Source organism: Ranitomeya imitator, chromosome 2, assembly GCF_032444005.1.
Source record: "Ranitomeya imitator isolate aRanImi1 chromosome 2, aRanImi1.pri, whole genome shotgun sequence".
Taxonomy (NCBI): domain Eukaryota; kingdom Metazoa; phylum Chordata; class Amphibia; order Anura; family Dendrobatidae; genus Ranitomeya; species Ranitomeya imitator.
The window spans coordinates 183,436,755-183,463,442 of NC_091283.1; the positions used below are offsets into that span (position 1 = coordinate 183,436,755).

Consider the following 26,688-nt stretch of genomic DNA (forward strand, 5'->3'; position numbering starts at 1 on the left):
GACATGTTGTACTTTGTCAATGGTAAATTTAATTCTATATGTTTTGTGTTGATGTATAAAAAATATGACAAATGTAAAAACAAAATAGCAATTTTCAAACTTTGAATGATTTTCCCTTTAATCCAGATAGTCATGCCACACAAAAACATTAATAAATAACGTTTCCCTCATGTCTGCTTTATATAGGCACCATTTGTAAAATGTTATTTTGTTTTGTTAGCCTTTTAGGAGGCTTAAAAATGTAGCAGTAGTTTTTCATTTTTTCAAGGAAATTTGCAAAACTTATTTTTTGAAGGACCTATTCAGGTTTGAAGTGACTTTAGGAGTCCTACGTATTAAAAAACCTAACCTAACCTTAGAATTTAAAAAACCACATCCCTCGACATATTGAACATTACTGTCAGTTATTTTATTAACCCTTCAGGTGAAGTTAAGGAATGAATGTAAAGTGACATGGCAGAAACGAAAAAATGTATTTTTACCACTTAAATGTCGCTGACTTCTGAACAGGCCGCTGTAGCCGACAGACTCTATTTGGCTGTGAATTGCCATAACAAACATCAGGACCACACAGTCATGATCTCAGGATGAAGCCCCCACACTCTGTTAACCATTTATTATTATTATTATTAATATTTATATAGCACCATTGATTCCATGGTGCTTTACATGAGAAGGGGTTACATACAAGTTACAGATATCACTTACAGTAAACAAACAATGACAGACTGATACAGAGGGGCGAGGACCCTGCCCTTGCGGGCTTACATTCTACAGGATTATGGGGAAGGAGACAGTAGGTTGTGGGTTGCAGGAGCTCCGGTGTTGGTGAGGCGGTAGCTCCGGTGTTGGTGAGGAGGCAGCAGGGTCAGTGCAGGCTGTAGGCTTTCCTGAAGAGATGGGTTTTCAGGTTCCGTCTGAAGGATCTGAATGTGGTTGATAGTCGGATGTGTTGGGGCAAAGAATTCCAGACGATGGGGGATATTCGGGAGAAGTCTTGGAGGCAGTTGGATGAGGAGCGAATAAGTGTGGAGGAGAGAAGGAGGTCTTGGGAGGACCGGAGATCACGTGAGGGAAGATATCGGGAGATTAGTTCAGAGATATATGGAGGAGACAGGTTGTGGATGGCTTTGTAGGTCAGTATTAGTAATTTGAACTGGATACGCTGAGGGAATGGGAGCCATGAAGAGATTTGCAGAGGATGGAAGCAGAGGAGTAGCGAGGAGTGAGGTGAATTAGTCGGGCAGCAGAGTTAAGAATGGACTGGAGAGGTGCAAGGGTGTTAGCAGGGGGAGGCCGCAGAAAAGGATGTTGCAGTAGTCAAGGCGGGTTATGATGAGGGCGTGCACAAGCATTTTAGTAGATTGACGGTTGAGGAAAGGACGGATTCTGGAGATATTTTTGAGCTGGAGGCGACAGGAGGTGAAGAGAGCTTGGATGTGTAGTTTGAAGGACAGGGCAGAGTGGAAGGTTACTCCGAGGCAGCGGACTTCTGGAACGGGGGAAAGCATGATGTCATTGATTGCGATAGATAGGTCAGGTAAGGAAGATCTATGGGATGGAGGAAAGATGAGGAGTCCAGATTTGTCCACATTGAGTTTGAGGAAGCGAGAGGAGAAGAAGGAGGATATGGCTGATAGGCACTCTGGGATTCTGGACAGCAGAGCTGTGACGTCTGGGCCAGAGAGGTAGATCTGAGTGTCATCAGCATAGAGGTGGTACTGGAATCCATGGGACTTTATGAGTTTTCCCAAGCCAAGTGTATAGATTGCGAAGAGTAGGGGTCCTACAACAGAGCCTTGGGGGACTCCAACAGAGAGAGGGTGGGATGAGGAGGTAGTGTGGGAGTGGGAGACGCTGAATGTGCGGTTGGAAAGGTACGAGGAGATCCAAGATAGGGCGAGGTCTTTGATGCCAAAGGAGGAGAGGATCTGTAGTAGGAGGCAGTGGTCAACCGTGTCGAAAGCAGCGGACAGGTCTAGAAGGAGGAGTACAGAGTATTGTCCATTAGCTTTCGCGGTAAGTAGGTTGTTAGTGATTTTGGTCAGGGCTGTCTCAGTTGAGTGATGGGGGCGGAAACCAGATTGTAGATTGTCAAAGAGCAAGTTAGATGAGAGGTGGGAGGAAAGTTCAGAGTGGACGTGCTGCTCCAGGAGTTTGGAAGTGAATGGGAGCAGTGATACTGAGCGATAGCTGGACATAGCAGTTGGATTGAGGGTTGGCTTTTTAAGGATAGGCGTGATTGTGGCATGTTTGAAAGCAGAAGGGAAGGTGCCAGAAGATAGTAATAGGTTGAAGAGGTGGGTTAGGGATGGGATAAGTGTGGTGGTGAGGTTGGGGAGGAGGTGGGATGGGATGGGGTCGAGCGCACAGGTGGTGAGGTGCGATTTGGAGAGGAGACAATTAAGCACCCCTTCAGTGATCTTGGATAGGGAGGTTATGGGGTTTGGGCATTGGTCTGGTATACAAAGGGGTTGTGGTGGTTGAACAATGAAGACTTGCCTTGTCTGGTCGATCTTATTTTTAAAGTGTGTGGCAAAGTTCTCAGCAGAGATGAGGGAGGTTGGAGGGGGCAGTGGGGGGCGGAGGAGGGAGTTAAAGGTTTTGAATAACTGTTTGGGGTTGTAGGATAGGGAAGATACGATGATGATTATATGATGTAGTCACTATTGACAGCAGCATCTAAGGGGTTAAACAGATTTGGACAGTGCCGACACTGACTGTGGCTAATGCAGCAATTTGTCATCTATAGTGGTCAACCGACAGCTGCTCGATTGTCTCCTGTATGGAGATACTAGTCTCTTATATCTCATGTCAGTAAAAAGATGTATTGGCGGTTATTAAGAGGTTAAACCTCTTCAGTTCAGTGATCAGTAGGGGTGTGGATCCAAAGATCAGAACTATTGAAGCAAGGTTATAAAAGATCTAGTTTTTTAGATGTGTGACACAACTATAATATAAAATTAGTAGCTGCTTTTGAGACAGGTGTAGAAGCGTTGTTTACTTCAGTGTGAGCAGTTCTGTGTATGGACTCAGAAAGTCTATGGGTCAGTGCACACTCAAGAATGATCGGTGGTTGAGTGATCAAAACAATTGAAGAGAGACTATAAAATATGTAGGTTTTTTTTGTTAGAAGTGGAACAGCTGATTAATATAAAAAGCAACAACTATTTTTCAAAACAATTGACTTGCCCTTGTCTTACTCTACTCATCATGTGTAGTATTATCAGTTGTTCACTATAAGCTATGGAAAACATTTCTTAATGTAAATCTGTGGTCAATCATGAGAGCAGTCTTTGAACAAGTGGAATATAGCGATTTATTTTCTATTTCCTCTCCATTAAGCTTGTTAAAGGGAATATGTCAGCAGGTGTTTGATATGTATTTTGAGAGCAGCATGTTGTAGGGGTAGAGACCCTGATTCCAGTGATGTCTCACTTACTAGGCTGAGTGTTGTTTCAATAAAATCAGTGTTTTATCAGCAGGAGATTTTATAACCAGCAAAGGAAAGGCAAAACAGACAACTTTGAGCTGATATTAATAGGCAGGGTAGGTCCATGGTTATCTGACCTTTCCTAGCCTAAGCCCGCAGCTGTCTGCTTTCCCTTAGCTGGTTATTACAAATAGGGCGACCCCACACCATCTTTAAAAAATGATTCAATAGGTATAATAAGGCTAAACACCCTCTAGTGCCACATGAAAAGCACTAAAAAGTTTATTCTATGTATGGTGCATGTGACATTACATTTCTACATGAAATCTAGCCATCTATAAATCTATCCTATTCTGACGGTTCTGGCTGTGTATTTACTATACTCGGGTGATGAATTGTCGGGTTTCCTTTTGAGATGTGTGCTTATAAATCGCACGGCACAGATATGGTCTTTTTTTTTATTTATTTTTTTCTTGCACCCATTGACTTGCATTGTCAAGTCTCGTCCGATATACGCAGACATTCGCAGCATATTATTAATTTTTTTTCCTCATCCACATTCTAGTTGAGAAAAAAAACACAGAAAAGCACTGACTCATTGAATAACATTAGTACATATGCAATCCGATTTTTTTTTTTTTTCCTGATTGCGCTCGTCCAGTTTATACACAGATGTGAGTGAGGCCCTATGCTGTTCCTCTCAGATTACATAGCAAAAAACCTGCTGACAGAATCCCTTTATGTGCCATGCTATTAGTAAGATCAAATGTGTTTCATACCTTGTTTCAGATTTTACTTTGGTCCAAAAGATGGTGATTGAACATAAAGGAAAAAATAGAAAGCTCTTATCTCCGAAGTGACCTGAAGTCAGTTGGAGAATATTGGAAACGTGCTCCTGGGAGCCCAGGATTTATATATGTCGCCTTTGAGGTGTAAGATCTAATCCAGGCTAGATATCAGACAAGGAATATAGAGCAGATAGACATCTGTTATGGCTGGCAATCAGGCAACACAGCGTGCAGTAATCAGCGCACATACAGAGATCTGGCAATAACCAAAAACAATAGGACGAGCTCTGAGACGTGGAAAAACAAATCAGGAATCGGAATTCTTGGTTCTAGCATCGATTTCTGATCAATAGTATCTTGAATCTTTTGTACATTTACAACGAGATTATCCATTGAGGAGCACAGAGCCTGAATATCCATGTCCACAGCTGTGTCCTGAAGCACTCTAATGTCTAGGGGAAAAAAAAGACTGAAGACAGAGCTAAGAAAAAAAAATGATGTCAGGATTTCTTTTTTCCCTCTATTGGGAATCATTGGTGTGGCTCCTTGTACTGTTATGGCTGGCAATCAGGCAACACAGCGTGCAGTAATCAGCGCACATACAGAGATCTGGCAATAACCAAAAACAATAGGACGAGCTCTGAGACGTGGAATCTCTGTAGACTGCAGTACCTGATCTATCCTCACACAACTATAAGCAGCAGTGGATTGCGCCTATAACTACCTATGCAACTCGGCACTGCCTGAGGAGCTGACTAGCCTGAAGATAGAAATACAAGCCTGACTTACCTCAGAGAAATACCCCAAAGGAATAGGCAGCCCCCCACATATAATGACTGTTAGCAAGATGAAAAGACAAACGTAGGAATGAAATAGATTCAGCAAAGTGAGGCCCGATATTCTAGACAGAGCGAGGATAGCAAAGAGAACTATGCAGTCTACAAAAAACCCTAAAACGAAAACCACGCAAAGGGGCAAAAAGACCCACCGTGCCGAACTAACAGCACGGCGGTGCACCCCTTTGCTTCTCAGAGCTTCCAGCAAAAGATAATAGCAAGCTGGACAGAAAAAACAGAAAACAAACTAGAAGCACTTATCTAGCAGAGCAGCAGGCCCAAGGAAAGATGCAGTAGCTCAGATCCAACACTGGAACATTGACAAGGAGCAAGGAAGACAGACTCAGGTGGAGCTAAATAGCAAGGCAGCCAACGAGCTCACCAAAACACCTGAGGGAGGAAGCCCAGAGACTGCAATACCACTTGTGACCACAGAAGTGAACTCAGCCACAGAATTCACAACAGTACCCCCCCCTTGAGGAGGGGTCACCGAACCCTCACCAGAACCCCCAGGCCGACCAGGATGAGCCACATGAAAGGCACGAACAAGATCTGGGGCATGGACATCAGAGGCAAAAACCCAGGAATTATCTTCCTGAGCATAACCCTTCCATTTGACCAGATACTGGAGTTTCCGTCTAGAGACACGAGAATCCAAAATCTTCTCCACAATATACTCCAATTCCCCCTCCACCAAAACAGGGGCAGGAGGCTCCACAGATGGAACCATAGGTGCCACGTATCTCCTCAACAACGACCTATGGAATACATTATGTATGGAAAAGGAGTCTGGGAGGGTCAGACGAAAAGACACCGGATTGAGAATCTCAGAAATCCTATACGGACCAATAAAACGAGGTTTAAATTTAGGAGAGGAAACCTTCATAGGAATATGACGAGAAGATAACCAAACCAGATCCCCAACACGAAGTCGGGGTCCCACACGGCGTCTGCGATTAGCGAAAAGCTGAGCCTTCTCCTGGGACAAGGTCAAATTGTCCACCACCTGAGTCCAGATCTGCTGCAACCTGTCCACCACAGAATCCACACCAGGACAGTCCGAAGACTCAACCTGTCCTGAAGAGAAACGAGGATGGAACCCAGAATTGCAGAAAAATGGAGAAACCAAGGTAGCCGAGCTGGCCCGATTATTAAGGGCGAACTCAGCCAACGGCAAAAATGACACCCAATCATCCTGGTCAGCGGAAACAAAACATCTCAGATATGTTTCCAAGGTCTGATTGGTTCGTTCGGTCTGGCCATTAGTCTGAGGATGGAAGGCCGAGGAGAAAGATAGGTCAATGCCCATCCTACCACAAAAGGCTCGCCAGAACCTCGAGACAAACTGGGAACCTCTGTCAGAAACAATATTCTCAGGAATGCCATGTAAACGAACCACATGCTGGAAGAACAAAGGCACCAAATCAGAGGAGGAAGGCAATTTAACCAAGGGCACCAGATGGACCATTTTAGAAAAGCGATCACAGACCACCCAAATGACCGACATTTTTTGAGAAACGGGAAGGTCAGAAATGAAATCCATCGAAATATGTGTCCAAGGCCTCTTCGGGACCGGCAAGGGCAAAAGCAACCCACTGGCACGTGAACAGCAGGGCTTAGCCCTAGCACAAATTCCACAGGACTGCACAAAAGCACGCACATCCCGTGACAGAGATGGCCACCAGAAGGATCTAGCAACCAACTCCCTGGTACCAAAGATTCCTGGATGACCGGCCAGCACCGAACAATGAAGTTCAGAGATAACTTTACTAGTCCACCTATCAGGGACGAACAGTTTCTCGGCCGGACAACGATCAGGTTTATTAGCCTGAAATTTCTGCAACACTCTCCGCAAATCAGGGGAGATGGCAGACACAATGACTCCTTCCTTGAGGATACTCGCCGGCTCAGATAACCCCGGAGAGTCGGGCACAAAACTCCTAGACAGAGCATCCGCCTTCACATTTTTAGAGCCCGGAAGGTATGAAATCACAAAATCAAAACGAGCAAAAAATAACGACCAACGGGCCTGTCTAGGATTCAAGCGCTTGGCAGACTCAAGATAAGTAAGGTTCTTATGATCAGTCAAAACCACCACGCGATGCTTAGCACCCTCAAGCCAATGACGCCACTCCTCGAATGCCCACTTCATGGCCAGCAACTCTCGGTTGCCCACATCATAATTACGCTCAGCAGCAGAAAATTTCCTGGAAAAGAAAGCACATGGTTTGAACACTGAGCAACCAGAACCTCTCTGTGACAAAACCGCCCCTGCACCAATCTCAGAAGCATCAACCTCGACCTGGAACGGAAGAGAAACATCAGGTTGACACAACACAGGGGCACAGCAAAAACGACGCTTCAACTCCTGAAAAGCTTCCACGGCAGCAGAAGACCAATTAACCAAATCAGCACCCTTCTTGGTCAAATCGGTCAATGGTCTGGCAATGCTAGAAAAATTACAGATGAAGCGACGATAAAAATTAGCAAAGCCCAGGAATTTCTGCAGACTTTTTAGAGATGTCGGCTGAGTCCAATCCTGGATGGCCTGAACCTTAACCGGATCCATCTCGATAGTAGAAGGGGAAAAGATGAACCCCAAAAATGAAACTTTCTGCACACCGAAGAGACACTTTGATCCCTTCACGAACAAGGAATTAGCACGCAGTACCTGGAAAACCATTCTGACTTGCTTCACATGAGACTCCCAATCATCTGAGAAGATCAAAATGTCATCCAAGTAAACAATCAAGAATTTATCCAGATACTCACGGAAAATGTCATGCATAAAAGACTGCAAAACAGATGGAGCATTGGCAAGTCCGAACGGCATCACCAGATACTCAAAATGACCCTCGGGCGTATTAAATGCCGTTTTCCATTCATCTCCCTGCCTGATTCTCACCAGATTATACGCACCACGAAGATCTATCTTGGTGAACCAACTAGCCCCCTTAATCCGAGCAAACAAGTCAGAAATCAATGGCAAGGGATACTGAAACTTAACAGTGATCTTATTAAGAAGGCGGTAATCAATACACGGTCTTAGCGAACCATCCTTCTTGGCTACAAAAAAGAACCCTGCTCCCAATGGTGACGACGATGGGCGAATATGTCCCTTCTCCAGGGACTCCTTCACATAACTGCGCATAGCGGTGTGTTCAGGTACGGACAAATTAAATAAACGACCCTTAGGGAATTTACTACCAGGAATCAAATCGATAGCACAATCACAATTCCTATGCGGAGGTAGGGCATCAGACTTGGACTCTTCAAATACATCCTGAAAGTCCGACAAGAACTCTGGGATGTCAGAAGGAATGGATGACGAAATAGACAAAAATGGAACATCACCATGTACTCCCTGACAACCCCAGCTGGTTACCGACATAGAGTTCCAATCCAATACTGGATTATGGGTTTGTAGCCATGGCAACCCCAACACGACCACATCATGCAAATTATGCAGTACCAGAAAGCGAATAACTTCCTGATGTGCAGGAGCCATGCACATGGTCAGCTGGGCCCAGTACTGAGGCTTATTCTTGGCCAAAGGTGTAGCATCAATTCCTCTCAACGGAATAGGACACCGCAAAGGCTCCAAGAAAAATCCACAACGTTTAGCATAATCCAAATCCATCAGATTCAGGGCAGCGCCTGAATCCACAAACGCCATGACAGAATACGATGACAAAGAGCACATTAAGGTAATGGACAAAAGGAATTTGGACTGTACAGTACCAATAACGGCAGAGCTATCGAACCGCCTAGTGCGTTTAGGACAATTAGAAATAGCATGAGTAGAATCACCACAATAGAAACACAGTCTGTTCAGACGTCTGTGTTCTTGCCGTTCTACTTTAGTCATAGTCCTGTCGCACTGCATAGGCTCAGGTTTACTCTCAGACAATACCGCCAGATGGTGCACAGATTTACGCTCGCGCAAGCGACGACCGATCTGAATGGCCAAGGACATAGACTCATTCAAACCAGCAGGCATAGGAAATCCCACCATTACATCCTTAAGAGCTTCAGAGAGACCCTTTCTGAACAAAGCCGCTAGTGCAGATTCATTCCACAGAGTGAGTACTGACCACTTTCTAAATTTCTGACAATATACTTCTACATCATCCTGACCCTGGCATAAAGCCAGCAGATTTTTCTCAGCCTGATCCACTGAATTAGGCTCATCGTAAAGCAATCCCAGCGCCTGGAAAAATGCATCAACATTACTCAATGCAGAATCTCCTGGTGCAAGAGAAAACGCCCAGTCCTGTGGGTCGCCGCGCAAAAAAGAAATAATAATCAAAACCTGTTGAATAGGATTACCAGAAGAATGAGGTTTCAAGGCCAAAAATAGCTTACAATTATTTCTGAAGCTCAGGAACTTAGTTCTGTCACCAAAAAACAAATCAGGAATCGGAATTCTTGGTTCTAGCATCGATTTCTGATCAATAGTATCTTGAATCTTTTGTACATTTACAACGAGATTATCCATTGAGGAGCACAGAGCCTGAATATCCATGTCCACAGCTGTGTCCTGAAGCACTCTAATGTCTAGGGGAAAAAAAAGACTGAAGACAGAGCTAAGAAAAAAAAATGATGTCAGGATTTCTTTTTTCCCTCTATTGGGAATCATTGGTGTGGCTCCTTGTACTGTTATGGCTGGCAATCAGGCAACACAGCGTGCAGTAATCAGCGCACATACAGAGATCTGGCAATAACCAAAAACAATAGGACGAGCTCTGAGACGTGGAATCTCTGTAGACTGCAGTACCTGATCTATCCTCACACAACTATAAGCAGCAGTGGATTGCGCCTATAACTACCTATGCAACTCGGCACTGCCTGAGGAGCTGACTAGCCTGAAGATAGAAATACAAGCCTGACTTACCTCAGAGAAATACCCCAAAGGAATAGGCAGCCCCCCACATATAATGACTGTTAGCAAGATGAAAAGACAAACGTAGGAATGAAATAGATTCAGCAAAGTGAGGCCCGATATTCTAGACAGAGCGAGGATAGCAAAGAGAACTATGCAGTCTACAAAAAACCCTAAAACGAAAACCACGCAAAGGGGCAAAAAGACCCACCGTGCCGAACTAACAGCACGGCGGTGCACCCCTTTGCTTCTCAGAGCTTCCAGCAAAAGATAATAGCAAGCTGGACAGAAAAAACAGAAAACAAACTAGAAGCACTTATCTAGCAGAGCAGCAGGCCCAAGGAAAGATGCAGTAGCTCAGATCCAACACTGGAACATTGACAAGGAGCAAGGAAGACAGACTCAGGTGGAGCTAAATAGCAAGGCAGCCAACGAGCTCACCAAAACACCTGAGGGAGGAAGCCCAGAGACTGCAATACCACTTGTGACCACAGAAGTGAACTCAGCCACAGAATTCACAACAGACATCACACCGGAGATCAGCGGTGCTATAGACAGAATGAGGGATGTAGCAGGGCACTAAGTATATGGATGCATGCTATGGATCCACCAGTACCAGAAAGCATACTGGCCTACACTATACATTCACATCCAAGGTGCTGTAATAACAATTGTGATCCAAATATGATTCCAAATCTGTTTTTTTTTTTTGTCTTGAGTGATTAGGGGGCTCTGTAATTGCTCCCCTCATTTGCAGTGCACCCCTCTTCCTAAAACAAAGAGCTTTTTGTCTGTATTACATATGGCCCACGTGCACGTGTGTTACAAGCCAGCTCTGAGCGATCCAAGACACTGGGAGAAAGAGTGTGAGGGGCCAGGAAAAGCAGCGCTTTGGCCGCTTCCCATTTTTCCATTCGTCTGTTTTGAACTCTTTCAGCCCCTGCCAGTGGAGCAGAGCAGTCCTGACCTGGTTGTTCCTGTACCCCACTCTTTAATCGCATGCTGACCTCTGTAGTACACTTTAGGCTGAGTTCACAAGTGGCGTAAATGCTGGTTTGCTTGTTTTTTGTTCTGCTTTCTGTCTGCTTATTTACCACCAGAATGTACAATAACAATCTTCTTTAATTAATGCATTCTTTTAAAAGCATTTTTCCATTTATTTGATACATTTTTAGTGCAAAATTGAAACCGTATTTTAATGCTTTTTGTGCAAAAAAAAAGTGTAAAAACTCAAGTGCTTTTTTTTTTCTTGTATTATTTGCTTGCATTTTTCCTATGAATTTGTTTTAGATGCCTATAGAGAAAAAAATGCATAGATCCACACAGTGGGCATGAGTTTTCATGAAATTGCATCTATTTTGCTTGGACAATTAAACGCAACAGATTGTAAGCAAAAGAAAAAAGTAGCAGATAATACAGTATTTACGCTACGTGGGAACATGGCCTTCATCCCCTACAGAGATTGTAGAGGTCACTGGAGGTCGGGGGTTGCATGCAAATTTTTTATTCTGCATTACTAGGAAATGGATATGACTTCTTCACAGTATTTTTTAGTCTGGAGCCCCCTGCTGGCAGAAAATAATTTAAATGGGGAAAGTGTCAATTTGATTTATTATACAGCATTTAAAAAGGATTTGTCACTTCCCTGATATATATGATATGTCTGTAAGTGATTGCATTGCTCATGAAATAGCCGTTCTGGAGCATTGTTTCTTATAGATCTGTGTTGCTCTGTTCTTCCTCCTAGAAATGTATGAATGTATGAAGAAATTGACAACTGGGTATTTATTACCAGATGGAAGTGTGTCCTTCACTTTCAACACGGATTGGACAGTGTCAAGGTGCGCAAGGGAACTCCCCCATCGGTAATACCTAGTTGTCAATTTATTCGTACACTTCTAGGAGTAATAACACAGCAACAGAGAGCTATAAAAAAAGATTCTTCAGAATTGTTATATTATGAGAAAAATAATTGTAAAACTAACACAGGAGACTATGCAGGTCCTGTTTAACCCCTTAACCGCCGATGTGCCTTTTAACAGCGGCAGATAAGGGAGCACTGCTTTTTAACATTTCTGAGAAATAAGGTTATAGTTCCCCCTCAGCGTCGGAAAATCTCCGGAGTCTCGGCTACCAGGGGTAGCTGAAACCCGGCCCGGGGGAACATGATTCGGGTCGGTTTTTACCATCCCCGATGTTGCGATCACCGTTATTCGCAGAATAAAAGCAACCGCAAAAAAAAAAAATCTGATTTCCCATTTACGGTATTTCTCTCTCCTCTGATATGATCTAGCATATCAGAGGAGAGAGAAATGGAATCCCCCTCCCCCGGTACCTCTGGTACTTCCTGTCTCTGGCCCTCAGCATCTTCTACCGGGATGAAAATGGCGGACGCATACGATGTGCGACTGCCGAGATCTGCCGGCCGCAGCAATAAGAGATTTTCCCTATTGGTTAATTTTTATCACTGTGATAGGCCCTATCACAGTGATCAAAATAAAAAAAATATTAAATCAAATCCCCCTTTATCACCCCCTTAATTAGGTAAAAATGATAAAATTCAAAAATTGTATTTTTTTTTCCGTTGAGGCTAGGGTTAAGGTTGGGCTAGGGTTAGGGTTGTGACTAGGGTTAGATCTAGGGCTAGGGTTGGGCTGAGGTGGGGCTAGGGTTGGGGTTAGTTTGGTGTAGTTGGGGTTAGGGTTAGAGTTGGGATTAAGGTTAGGGGTGTGTTGGGGTTACAGTTGTGGCCAAAAGTATTGACACCCCTGCAATTCTGTCAGATAATACTAATTTTCTTCCTGAAAATGATTGCAAACACACATTCTTTGTTATTATTATCTTCATTTAATTTGTCTTAAATGAAAAAACACAAAAAGAATTGTTCTAAAGCCAAATTGGATATAATTCCACACCAAACATAAAAAAGGGGGTGGACAAAAGTATTGGCACTGTTCGAAAAATCATGTGATGCTTCTCTAATTTGTGTAATTAACAGCACCTGTAACTTGCCTGTGGCACCTAACAGGTGTTGGCAATAACTAAATCACACTTGCAGCCAGTTGACATGGATTAAAGTTGACTCAACCGCTGTCCTGTGTCCTTGTGTGTACCACATTGGGCATGGAGAAAAGAAGGAAGACCAAAAGAACTGTCTGAGGACTTGAGAAACCAAATTGTGAGGAAGCATGAGCAATCTCAAGGCTACAAGTCCATCTCCAAAGACCTGAATGTTCCTGTGTCTATTGTGCTCAGTGTCATCAAGAAGTTTTAAGCCCATGGCACTGTGGCTAACCTCCCTAGATGTGGACGGAAAAGAAAAATTTACAAGAGATTTCAACGCAAGATTGTGCGGATGTTGGATAAAGAACCTCGACTAACATCCAAACAAGTTCAAGCTGCCCTGCAGTCCGAGGGTACAACAGTGTCAACCCGTACTATTTGTCGGCGTCTGAATGAAAAGGGACTGTATGGTAGAAGACCCAGGAAGACCCCACTTCTTACCCCGAGACATAAAAAAGCCATGCTGGAGTTTGCCAAAACTTACCTGAAAAAGCCTAAAACATTTTGGAAGAATGTTCTCTGGTCAGATGAGACAAAAGTAGAGCTTTTTGGGCAAAGGCATCAACATAGAATTTACAGGAGAAATGAAGAGGCATTCAAAGAAAAGAACACGGTCCCTACAGTCAAATATGGCGGAGGTTCCCTGATGTTTTGGGGTTGCTTTGCTGCTTCTGGCACTGGACTGCTTGACCGTGTGCATGGCATTATGAAGTCTGAAGACTACCAACAAATTTTGCAGCATAATGTAGGGCCCAGTGTGAGAAAGCTGGGTCTCCCTCAGAGGTCATGGGTCTTCCAGCAGGACAATGACCCAAAACACACTTCAAAAAGCTCTAGAAAATGGTTTGAGAGAAAGCACTGTAGACTTCTAAGGTGGCCAGCAATGAGTCCAGACCTGAATCCCATAGAACACCTGTAGAGAGATCTAAAAATGGCAGTTTGGAGAAGGCACCCTTCAAATATCAGGGACCAGGAGAAGTTTGCCAAAGAAGAATGGTCTAAAATTCCAGCAGAGCATTGTAAGAAACTCATTGATGGTTACCGGAAGCGGTTGGTCGCAGTTATTTTGGCTAAAGGTTGTGCAACCAAGTATTAGGCTGAGGGTGCCAAGAATTTTGTCTGGCCCATTTTTGGAGTTTTGTGTGAAATTATCAATGTTTTGCTTTTAGCTTCATTCTCTTTTGTGTTTTTTCATTTAAGACAAATTAAATGAAGATAATAATACCAAAGAATTTGTGATTGCAATCATTTTCAGGAAGAAACTGAGTATTATCTGACAGAATTGCAGGGGTGTCAATACTTTTGGCCACAACTGTAGGGTTGGAGTTAGAATTGGGGGGTATCCACTATTTAGGTACATCAGGGGGTCTCCAAACGTGACACGGCGCCCACCATTGATTCCAGCCAATTTTTCTTTCAAAAAGTCAAATGGTGCTCCCTCCTTTCTGAGCCCTGCCATGCTTTACCCTACATGCAGGTTTCGGCGTACTTAGGAGAAATTGCACAACACATTTTGTGGTCCATTTTCTCCTGATAATCTTGTGAAAATAAAAAAGTTTTTGTGAAAAAAGTAAAATGTTCATTTTTTCCTTCCACATTTCTTTAGTTCTCATGAAGCACGAGAAGGGTTAATAAACTTCTTGAATGTGGTTTTGTGCACCTTGAGGGGTGCAGTTTTGAGAATGGTCTTATTTTTGGGTATTTTCTGTTATATTGACCACCCAAACTCACTTCAAATATGAGTTGGTCCTTAAATAAAATGGTTTTGTAAATTTTGTTGGAAAAATGAGAAATTGCTCGTCAACATTTAACCCTTAGAACGTCCTAACAAAAAAATTGTTTCCAAAATTGTGGTGATGTAAAGTAGACATGTGGGAAATGTTATTTATTAAACTTTAGCTATTTTGTGCAATGTGACTCTCTGATTTAAAAGCACAAAAATTAAAGGGAACCTGTCATCAGTTTTGGCCGATATAAGTTACGGCCATCACCTTTCAGGGCTGATAAATTGTATTCTATAATCTTGTATATCTGCCCCCAACCCAACCTCTAAGGCTTCTTTCACACTTCCATTATTACAATCTGCACAGGATTCGTCAAAATGTTGAAATGACGGATCCTGTGCAGATTGTAAAAAAACGGGTGCACTGGGCCCGTTTTTCTGACGGACCCGTCGAGGCTATGTGCACCTGTTGTGTATGCGTCTTCGCAGCGGTTTTCTGCAATGACCTCTGATGACCGCGACGTCATTGGGTCATTTCGCAATGCATCCATGGGAACGCTAGGTGCCAGGAGCATCGGTAACGCTGCGCGGGACGCCGGAAGGAGAGAATATTGCGATTTTTTTTATTTTTATTTTTTAACATTATATCTTGTTACTATTGATGCTGCATAGGCAGCATCAATAGTAGAAAAAGAGAGAGAGCGAGACAGAATTTCCCTGACTGGAAATTCTTCCTCGCATGCTCAATTTCAAAAGACGGAACCCGTCGCTGGATTCCTGCTTTTGACAGTCAGTAACGGATCCTGCGCCCATAGACTTCCATTATAGCTAACAACGGGCAGCGCAGGACCCGTCACTGAGCGATTTTCCGACGTGCAGAAAAAGCGTTCCTCTGAACGTTTTCTCCGCCCGACGGACAGCGATTTTCCGACGGATCCAGTGCACGACGGATGAAACGGATGGCCATCCGTCACAATCCATCGCTAATACAAGTCTATGTGAAAAAACAGGATCCAGCAGAAAAATTTTCTGGATCCTGTTTTTTTCAAAAATCGACGGATTTCGACTGGAGCTAAAAGACGGAAGTGTGAAAGAGGCCTTAAGAGAAGACAAATAACTTTTATTATACTTGCCTGCAGGACGGTCCGGTACGAGGGGTGTTGCTCTTCTTGGTCCGGTGCCTCCCTACTTATTGCGATGCCGTCCTCCTGCTTGCTTTGTGTGGATGACGCATCCCTATGTCATCCACACAGTCTCCTCGGCACAGCGCTCTTGTGCAGGCGTACTTTTCTGCCATGTTGAGGGCAGAGCAAAGTACTGCAGTGCGCAGGTGCCAAGGATCCTTGACCTTACCCGGTCCATGCGCACTGTAGTACTTTGCTCTACATACATAATGTGATGGGGTTCTTCTCTCTACCTGACTAATATGCAACATAAATATAAAATAACTTGTGCCATGTTCCTATTAATATTTGGCCTTCATGTTTACATCTGGTCCATGAAGGGTTTTTGGCCTCCTCATTTCTCCTTATTGTTTAACAAGGTTTTCAGACATCAGAAAAATGAATACCAGACTACACAAATAAATCACCAGAAGTCACAACCAGCAAAAAGATAGCTAGAAACTGACGGTACTTCCCCAAACTTGTTTCCATGTACGCATTATATTGTATTTCTAACTTCGCTGGGTGTTAGGACACTAGATAGACTAGAAGACATCTTGGGGCGTCGCTTACCATCCCTCGAACCCTGTAGTTAAATTAAACCTTTTATTTATTCCATATTACTATTGCTATCCAAGAAACCTAAAACCTGGCGTTAGTGATTTAAGGTCTGCAAGCAATATATTTATCATCAGGAAATGCTTATGATCCCCAGCAGTTGGGATTAAATGGAAAATGTTGTGTTTTTTTTTTTTTCCCTAGTAATTTCCACTGATGCTCTGTATAACACGTGGCTGGATTTTATGATGTTACTAGATGGTGGCCCGATTCTAACGCATCAGGTATTCTAGAATATGTATGTATATAGCAGCCACATAGTATATATCACAGGCCACGACATATTCTTGAATACCCGATGCATTAATACAGTGGCCACGCAGTGTATAGCAGCTACGCAGTATAGAACAGTGGCCACGCAGTATATAACAGTGGCCACGCAGTATATAACAGTGGCCACGCAGTATATAACAGTGGCCACGCAGTATATAACAGTGGCCACGCAGTATATAACAGTGGCCACGCAGTATATAACAGTGGCCACGCAGTATATAACAGTGGCCACGCAGTATATAACAGTGGCCACGCAGTATATAACAGTGGCCACGCAGTATATAACAGTGGCCACGCAGTATATAAGTGGCCACGCAGTATATAACACAGGCCAAACAGTATATAACGCAGCCCACGCAGTATATAACATTGCCCACATAGTATATAACACTGCCCACATAGTATATAGCAGCCATGTAGTATATAACGCAGCCCACGCAGTATATAACATTGCCCACATAGTATATAACACTGCCCACGTAGTATATAGCAGCCATGTAGTATATAACGCAGCCCATGCAGTATGTAACACAGCCCACGTAGTATATAGCAATGTGGGCACTATATGCGTGGTTAAAAAAGACTTAAAATAAACATATACTCACCTTCCGAAGGCCAATTGAAGTCCTGGAGCCTGTGTGCGGTGCACGCAGCAGCTTCCGGTCCCAGGGTTGGTATGAGGTTAGTTGACCTTCCTTTCTTTGTTGTCTGCTGTTAGGAGAGCAGTTATTTGAAACTACAAATGTAGTTTGATGCATATTACAAAGGATTATCTTCTGTCATATGAATCAACAGAGCAGCATTTGCAGTTTCTCACTACCTAATAGTTACAGGTGCCTTGGTAAAGTGCTGGAGAGTTGAGCTCTGCTACAAACTAGCTAATAATGGTATGAACACACACAGGCAGCTTTAATAATGTAGATGGCAGAAGATAATATTGGTCATACAATCATGTGGGCACATCTTTATGTCCAGTCCCTGTGGAAAGATGGTGCCTATACATATGGTCATCTCATGAAATGACCGATCAGAGGAGACCAAGAAAGACAGAATATAATGAACATAGATATTTTCATCCATGTCAAATGCAATGTAATGAAATTCGGCAAGTCCAAGCAAGCTTGTTAACCAAAATTCACGTGGTTTCATTATTGGGGGAAAGTTGCTTTGTTTTTTAGTAAAGACATATATGCCTTTTGTGTAAAAACTAGATGGTGGCCCGATTGTAACGCATTGGGTATTCTAGGATATGTATGCGTAGTGTATAGCACAGCCCATGCAGTATATTGCGCAGCCCACGCAGTACATTGCGCAGCCCACGCAGTACATTGCGCAGCCCACGCAGTACGTTGCGCAGCCCACGCAGTACATTGCGCAGCCCACGCAGTACATTGCGCAGCCCACGCAGTACATTGCGCAGCCCACGCAGTACATTGCGCAGCCCACGCAGTACATTGCGCAGCCCACGCAGTACATTGCGCAGCCCATGCAGTACACATTGTATATTGCGCAGCCCACGTAGTATATTGCGCAGCCCACGTAGTACATTGCGCAGCCCACGTTGTATATTGCGCAGCTCACGTAGTATATTGCGCAGCCCACGTAGTATATTGCGCAGCCCACGTAGTATATTGCCCAGCCCACGTAGTATATTGCGCAGCCCACGTAGTATATTGCCCAGCCCACGTTGTATTTTGCGCAGCCCACGTAGTTTATAGCCCAGCCCACATAGTATATTGCACAGACCACGTTGTATATTGCACAGCCCACGTAGAATATTGCACAGTCCATCTATATATATAATTGTCTAAGGGTTTTTCCGTCTGTCTGTCTGTCTGTCTTGGAAATCCCGGCTCTCTGATTGGTCGAGGCCGCCAGGCCTCGACCAATCAGAGACCGGCATAGCATCGACGTAGAAATCCCGCGTCTCTGATTGGTCGAGGCCTCGACCAATCAGCAACGGGCACGGCGACGATGATGTCATAAAGGACGTAGACATCCCGCGTCTCTGATTGGTCGAGGCTGCAAGGCCTCGACCAATCAGCAACGGGCACGGCGACGATGATGTCATAAAGGACGTAGACATCCCGCGTCTGATTGGTCGAGGCCGCCAGGCCTCGACCAATCAGAGACCGGCATAGCATCGACGTAGAAATCCCGCGTCTCTGATTGGTCGAGGCCTCGACCAATCAGCAACGGGCACGGCGACGATGATGTCATAAAGGACGTAGACATCCCGCGTCTCTGATTGGTCGAGGCCTGGCAGCCTCGACCAATCAGCAACGGGCACAGCGACGATGATGTCATAATGGTTGCCATGGTGATGATGATGTCATAAAGGTTGCCTCGACCAATCAGCGACGGGCACAGTCTGCCGCGAATTCTGGAATCATCATTGTCCATATATTACAGCGACATGCATATTCTAGAATACCCGATGCATTAGAATCGGGCCACAATCGGACGGAACGGACAGACGGAAAAACCCTTAGACAATTATATATATAGATAGAAGATTGTGGCCCGATTCTAACGCATCGGGTATTCTAGAATATGCATGTCCCCGTAGTATATTGACAATGATGATTCCAGAATTCGCGGCAGACTGTGCCCGTCGCTGATTGGTCGAGGCGACCTTCATGACATCATCGTCGCCATGGCAACCATTATGACATCATCGTCGCTGTGCCCGTTGCTGATTGGTCGAGGCCTGGCGGCCTCGACCAATCAGATGCGGGATTTCTACGTCCTTTATGACATCATCGTCGCTGTGCCCGTTGCTGATTGGTCGAGGCCGCCAGGCCTCGACCAATCAGCGACGGGCACAGTATCGACGTAGAAATCCCGCGTCTCTGATTGGTCGAGGCCTGGCGGCCTCGACCAATCAGCGACGGACACAGCGACGATGATGTCATAAAGGACGTAGAAATCCCACGTTTCTGATTCAGCGACGGGCACAGTATCGACGTAGATTTTGAGGCTGCCAGGCCTCGACCAATCAGCAACGGGCACAGCGACGTAGATGTCATAATGGTTGCCATGGCAACGATGATGTCATAAAGGTTGCCTCGACCAATCAGCGACGGGCACAATCTGCAGCGAATTCTGGAATCATCATTGTCCATATACTACGGGGACAATCATATTCTAGAATACCCGATGCGTTAGAATCAGGCCACAATCTTCTATCTATATATATAATTGTCTAAGGGTTTTTCCGTCTGTCCGTTCCGTCCGATTGTGGCCCGATTCTAACGCATCGGGTATTCTAGAATATATATATAATTGCCTAAGGGTTTTTCCGTCTGTCTGTCTGTCTTTCTGTCTGTCTGTCCTGGAAATCCCGCCTCTCTCAGCGACGGGCACGGCATCGACGTAGAAATCCCGCGTCTCTGATTGGTCGAGGCCAGGATTGGCCTCGACCAATCAGCGACGGGCACAGCGACGATGATGTCATAAAGGACGTAGAAATCCCGCGTCTCTGATTGGTCGAGGCCAGGATTGGCCTCGACCAATCAGCGACGGGCACAGCGACGATGATGTCATAATGGTTGCCATGGCGACGATGATGTCATAAAGGTTGCGTCGACCAATCAGCGACGGGCACAGTCTGCCGCGAATTCTGGAATCATCATTGTCCATATACTACGGGGACATGCATATTCTAGAATACCCACGCAGTCTATAGCAATGTGGGCACCATATCCCTGTTAAAAAAAAGAATTAAAATAAAAAATAGTTATATACTCACCCTCCCGTGGCCCACCGGATCGAAGCGGTTATTGACGCTCCTCGTGCACTCCGGTCTGAAGAGCGCATTGCGGTCTCGCTAGATGATGTAGCGGTCGCACGTCATCATCTCGCGAGACCGCAATGCATGGAGCGGTCACCGGGGCATCGCGAGGAGCCGTCGGTAACCGCTTCTATCCGGGGGCCAACCGAGGGTGAGTATATAACTATTTTTTTTTTATTATTTTTAACATTAGATCTTTTTACTATTCATGCTGCCTAGGCAGCATGAATAGTAAAAAGTTGGTCACACAGGGTTAATAGCAGCGTTAACCGAGTGCGTTACACTGCGGTTAACGCTGCCATTAACCCTGTGTGAGCGCTGACCGGAGGGGAGTATGCGGGCGTCGGGCACTGACTGAGGGGAGGAAGGAGCGGCCATTTTCTTCCGGACTGTACCCGTCGCTGATTGGTCACGACTTGGATTTACATGACAGACAGAGGCTGCAACCAATGAATATCCATGACAGAAGGACAGACAGACGGAAGTGACCCTTAGACAATTATATAGTAGATAACGGCATCATAGCATCTTTTCTTAGAACACCGCATTGTGCCCTTCCTTTGTTATTACTTCTGGAAATATATGATTGAATTGACAACCGGGTGCTAGTTGTTGGAGATGGGGGTGTCCTTACAGTGATTTGCAGTGACCAACCAGTGCTGACTATGTGAGGCCTCTTTAATAACACCCAGTTATAAATTTTTAATTATGAATTTTTAGGACACCTAAAAGAACGAGGCAAAAGAACCCCAATGCATCTGTCTTCAGATGGGTGTCCTTTCATTTTGAAGAAGACTGTGGTTTGGCTGAATATCCATAGTCATGTTACAACGGATAGATATGGACTCTCAGGGAGAGCTACCCAGTATTCTTCCTCTGAGGGGGCCACGCTGTAGTACATATACACTAGAGACCTCACAACATTTCTGTTCAGTTATCGCCTGTGTTGTTTATTCTGTATGTCGTCCCGTTGTACTCCTTTTTTCTGTATAACCTAATGTGGATAAATGAGGATCATTACCAAGATCCTTCATAATTTTATTCTTTTTTCCCAATTAAAGGGCTTCCCTGGTGACTTTGGAGAGAGAGGTCCCCCAGGACTTGATGGCAACCCCGTGAGTAATTTGTACTACTACACAAGAACCATTGTTATGAAAGTAGGTGTCTTATTTTTTGCAGGCGGCTGTTACATGGGATCCAGCAATAAGGAATGTTCTTAGTCACGCTATGCTTGAGGAAAAGCATATAAATATAACTGAGCCGCAGTGCCGTAAAAAAGTAAATGAAGCTGCATCTTCACTTTAAAAATAGATTTTGGATTTAGGTTGGACACAGAGAAATGGAAATGTCATTCTGGCCTACTGTCCACTAGAACATAGTGGTGACAGCTTGTTGGGGATATTACTTCCTTTATAACAGCACTCTTCTGTTGCCAGAAAGTGCAATAGATCATTCCTTATCTCCCTTCTCCTCCTGATTTCTATGATGAGCTGTCAGAACATGCAAATATAAAATTCATCACTAAATCCAGATGCCAATTGTTCCAGTGTTGCCTAAGTACACAATACGTTGGTGAGTTAGAAGATGGAGGAAGTTGATTTCTCATTCGGCAATCACGATCACTTTCGTCTTGCCTTTTGGGTTACATGGGGCTCCGGCCACATTCCAGAGGCTGATGGACATAGTGTTAGAGCCCCATTGGAAATACGTGTCTGCATATTTAGATGACAGTCATCTTTAATGCAGATTGGAATACCCACATGTCCCAGGTGCAAGCAGTGCTGGAGTCTCTCAGAATCACGAACCCAAAGAAATGTGTGATAGGACTCACAGAAGCCCAGTACTTAGGTTACGTGATCGGCCGCTGGGTTATCAAACCCAGATCGAGGCCATTAAAAACTGACCCAAGCAGTTAAGTACCAAACAGGTGAGGCATTCCTTGGCATAATTGGGTACTACCGCCGTTTTATACCCAATTTTGCTGGGAATGTAGCACGGTCCAATGGAATCCTTCTAGCGGAGGAAGCATTCTTGTCCCTGAAGTCAGTGTTGTGTGGACAGACGGTCCCCATCAGCCCCAACTTCAAGGAAACCTTCATTGTGCAAACAGATTTCTCAGAAGTGTGTTTAGGAGCGGTGCTGTCGCTAGAGGTGAACGGGGATTAGCATCCAGTCACCTACTTGAGCAGGAAACTTATCCTGGCAGAGAAGAATGATAGCGTAGTGGAGAAGGAGTGTTTGGAGATTAAGTGGGCCTTGGAGTACCTACGCTACTATTTGCTCGGGCGTCAGTTTCGTTTAGTAACAGAACATTCACCCTCTTCTGGTTTCTTGCCGTTTCCTTCCCGAACGAGTTTTCCATGTGGCTTATGGCCACAGGTTCCTTATAAAAACCCCTGCAGCAAAGGGTTGGGTGTGTCTGTTTGTTTTTGCAACCATGCAGAGCAGAAGGCTCTGCAGAGCTCCACCTAAAATTAGAGAATGCTAGAGTTGGAAGGGATCTCCAGGGACGATCTTGTCCAAACCTTTGCTCAATGCAGGATTGATTAAACCATCTCAGACAGATGTCTGTCCAGCCTGTTTGAAGATTTTAATTGAAGGAGAACTCGCCACCTCTCTTGGCAGCCTGTTCCACTCATTGATCACCCTCAGTGTCAAAAACATTTTTTCTAATATTTATCTGTATCTTCTCCCTTTCAATTTCATTCCAATGCTTCTTATGTTTCCATGTGCAAATGAGAATATGGATGATCACTGTACGCTGACATCCCTTCAGATATTTGTAGACCGCTATTTTGTCTCTTATTAGCCTTCCTTTTTGCAAGCTAAACATTCCCAGATCCTTTAACCGTTCCTCGTGGGACATAGTTTGCAGTCCGCTCACCATCCGGGTAGCTTTTCTCTGAACTTGCTCTAATATTTCAATGTTTTTTTTTAAAATGTGGTGCCCAGAACTGGACACAGTATTCCAGACGAGGTCTAACCAAGGAGTAGAGAGGGATAATGACTTCACGTGATTTAGACTCTATGCTTCTCTCAATACATCCCAGAACTGTTTGCTTTTTTTGCTGCTGTATCACACTGTTGACTCATGTGCAGTCTATGATCTATTAGTTTACCCATGTCTTTTTCACACTTGCTGTTGCTTAGTTCTACTTCTCCCATTCTGTAGATGTAATTTTCATTTTTCTTAGCCAAATGTAGAATCTTGCATTTCTCCCTGTTGCTGCCCATTGTTCAAACTTAGCTAGATCCTTCTGAATCCTTTCTCTGTCTTCTCTAGTGTTAGCTATTTCTCCTAGCTTTGCATCATCTGCAAATTTGATCCGTTTTTCTTCAGTTCCCTTATCTAGATCATTTATAAAAATGTTGAACAACACTGGGGCTCGGACAGAGCCTTGTGGTACCCCACTTGAAATACTCTTCCAGTTGGATGTGCAACCAGTTATTACCACTCTTTGAGTACAATCACTGAGCCAGTTAAGAATCCACCTAACCGTAGCCTTGTCAGTCCCATACTTGGTCATTTTTTCAATAAGGATAGTATGAGATACTTTATCAAATGCTTTACAGAAGTGAAGATTGACTGTATTTACTGCATTTCCTGGATTCACCCAGTCAGTGATTCCATCATAGAAGGAAATTAGATTAGTCTGGCATGACTTGTTTGCTACAAACCCATATGCTGTCTCTGGTTAATTACTGTATTCTTATCCATGTACTTGCATAAATGCTGTTAAATAGTTTGTCAAATTATATATTTTTTTTTAAAGATAGGGATATTTGCCCTTCTCCAATCTTCTGGGACTTCTCCTGTTCTCCATGAAATTTCTGAAGATTCTGGCTAGTGGTTCTACAATTTCCTCTTCTATCTCTTTCAGTTCCCTAAGATGTAATTCATCTGGACCAGGAGATTTAAATGAATGTAAATTAGCAAAGTGTTTACTCACCATCTCTCTGTTTAAAGATAGTGTGGATTCTTTTATTTTATGATGATCCTGGCTCCGCAAAAATTTGCTGTGGTATCAAAATATATATTTAAGCATTGGTATCAAGTCAGACCCCCACTGATCTAACAGTGATTGTCAATTCGACAGCCCTCCATACATTTTATATAGCTGTTGGACAATATAGCTGTTGTACAATTGTTCAGCTAACAGAGGAAAAGTATAATAGAGACACATCGTCACTTCTGTATTTATCACCCACTCCTGGTTTTGGCTTACAAATATTGATGTAAAATACGGACGAAATACTGAATGTGTGTATGTGGCCTTCGACTGTCAGCTGAACCCATCGATTTCAAGGGGTTCGGCTTATGTTAGTCACATGTTTTGGGGAGGGCTTAAGGGTAAGCAATTTATTTTAAAATAAAATATAACCCCTTTAATTATTAAAACATTTTTTTAAAGATGCCTTTAAGCAATTATGCTGGATTTCAAAAACACAGCTGCTTTCTTTCAAAAACAGCGCCACACCTGTCTACAGTTGGTGTGTGGTATTACACTGCTATTCACTTCCACATCTAATCTTGAAATGTCCCTTTAAAGTGTGGGAATTGCAGCTGTATGTATAGGGGTCCTGATAAAATCTAAATACATCTTAGTTGATAGTTTTCTATGTGTTGGATTCATGTGTTAAGGTTTGATATTTCTAAAACTCTGTTATTCTTTATGGTCCATTATAGGGAGAATTGGGTCCCCCAGGTCCTGCCGGTGTCCCTGGATTTATTGTAAGTACCCTCTCCAAATACCGCATCTCGCTATTAATATTTGTTGGTGCATTCCTGGCCCTCCATTTACAAAAACATCATTATTTATTAATTTCTCCTTGAGTTAATTTTTCTTTTACCCGTATAAGGGTTATACTCTTACCAGAGGAGGTGTTTATAGCCTGTGTGTTTCCATCATAAAATACCAAGTATTTTAATTAAGGACGCCTGGTGTCCGCCCTAAGCGCACAAGACAGTGGGCGTTATTCTCCATATCGCCTTGCATGCCTATTTGGAAGCAAGCTGCTGTGGTATCTCCAAAGTCTTTTTAGTTTTTCTTTCTTTATTCTCTAATATTCTCTTTCATGCTTACCAGCAAAATAAACGCTGCAAGAAGTATCATGTACAGTATGGTAGGCTAAAATATCTATACCTCCAGTGCTTAGTGGCATAAACTTGTCAAGGAATTAAATGAAAATGCCCCTTGAAAAATTGTGTGCACTGAACCTTCAGCCTGCCTTGTTTCCTACGACTGCTGTAGAGATGAAGGTAGTCTAGCTTTCCCTGTTGTCAGCCATTGCAGACTGGATTTCTTAGCGTATGTGCTTATGATTGGAATTGCTTCAGTTTTAACGCTGCGTATTTATGCAGTGTCACACCCGCAGCGGCCAGATGTTACAGCATAGTGGATGGGATTTCTAGAAATAACATCTCCACTGCAGGCATGTGCACCTGCAGATCACGCGCGGAGACGGACATGCGGCATGTCTTTCAGGACTGAATTATGTAAATTTCTCTTACAGAATTTTCACCAATAGAATGTATAGAATGCAGTAAATCTGCCTGGTTCTGTGAACACATGCGAATTTACCTGCGTTCAATAGAGCGTAGCGTTTTGGACACAGCGCTAATATACTGCATCCGAAGCGTTTCTACTTCCTGATCATGGCAACATAGCTTAAGCGTTTGTGGTGTGAATATAGCCGATTTTTTGAGACCACAACTGCTAACATGTATTCCCTGTAGAGTGGCACTTCTGGCCCTTCGACCAAGAAGGGAACTGCAACTGACCCCATTCACTTGTATGGGAATGTACTGCAATGCCTTGCACAGCGAGTGGCCTGGCTGCCTCTTTACTTTTAGGATCGTGTGGTCTCAAAGGTCAGAGCTCCACTATTCATGTGTCACTTTATAAGATGAGAATGCCCACTGTTTTGACTGTTCTACCCATGACTGTCTGTAAAATCTCCTTTAAAATAGCAAAAATAAAGAATTTATAAAAAAAAAAGAGAATGCCCCAGTAAAACCTGTGTGTAGTTAACCAAGGTTAGTCGATTACACAGGTTTTTAAAGAGGGGTTTCTTGTTTCCCGAGAACTCGGCGGTCTAAATCGATTGCGTATCGC

The 26,688-nt window shown here is 43.9% G+C and overlaps 1 protein-coding gene across 1 annotated transcript in view; it reads left to right on the plus strand.

Moving 5' to 3' along the window:
- COL27A1 (collagen type XXVII alpha 1 chain) overlaps positions 1–26,688 on the plus strand; it is a 407,011-nt gene that overhangs the window by 115,252 nt on the left and 265,071 nt on the right. Inside the window, exons 13-14 of the mRNA XM_069748227.1 lie at positions 21,634–21,687; positions 25,260–25,304. Of these exons, the coding sequence (XP_069604328.1) occupies positions 21,634–21,687; positions 25,260–25,304 (99 nt within the window). The remainder of the gene's footprint in view (positions 1–21,633; positions 21,688–25,259; positions 25,305–26,688) is intronic.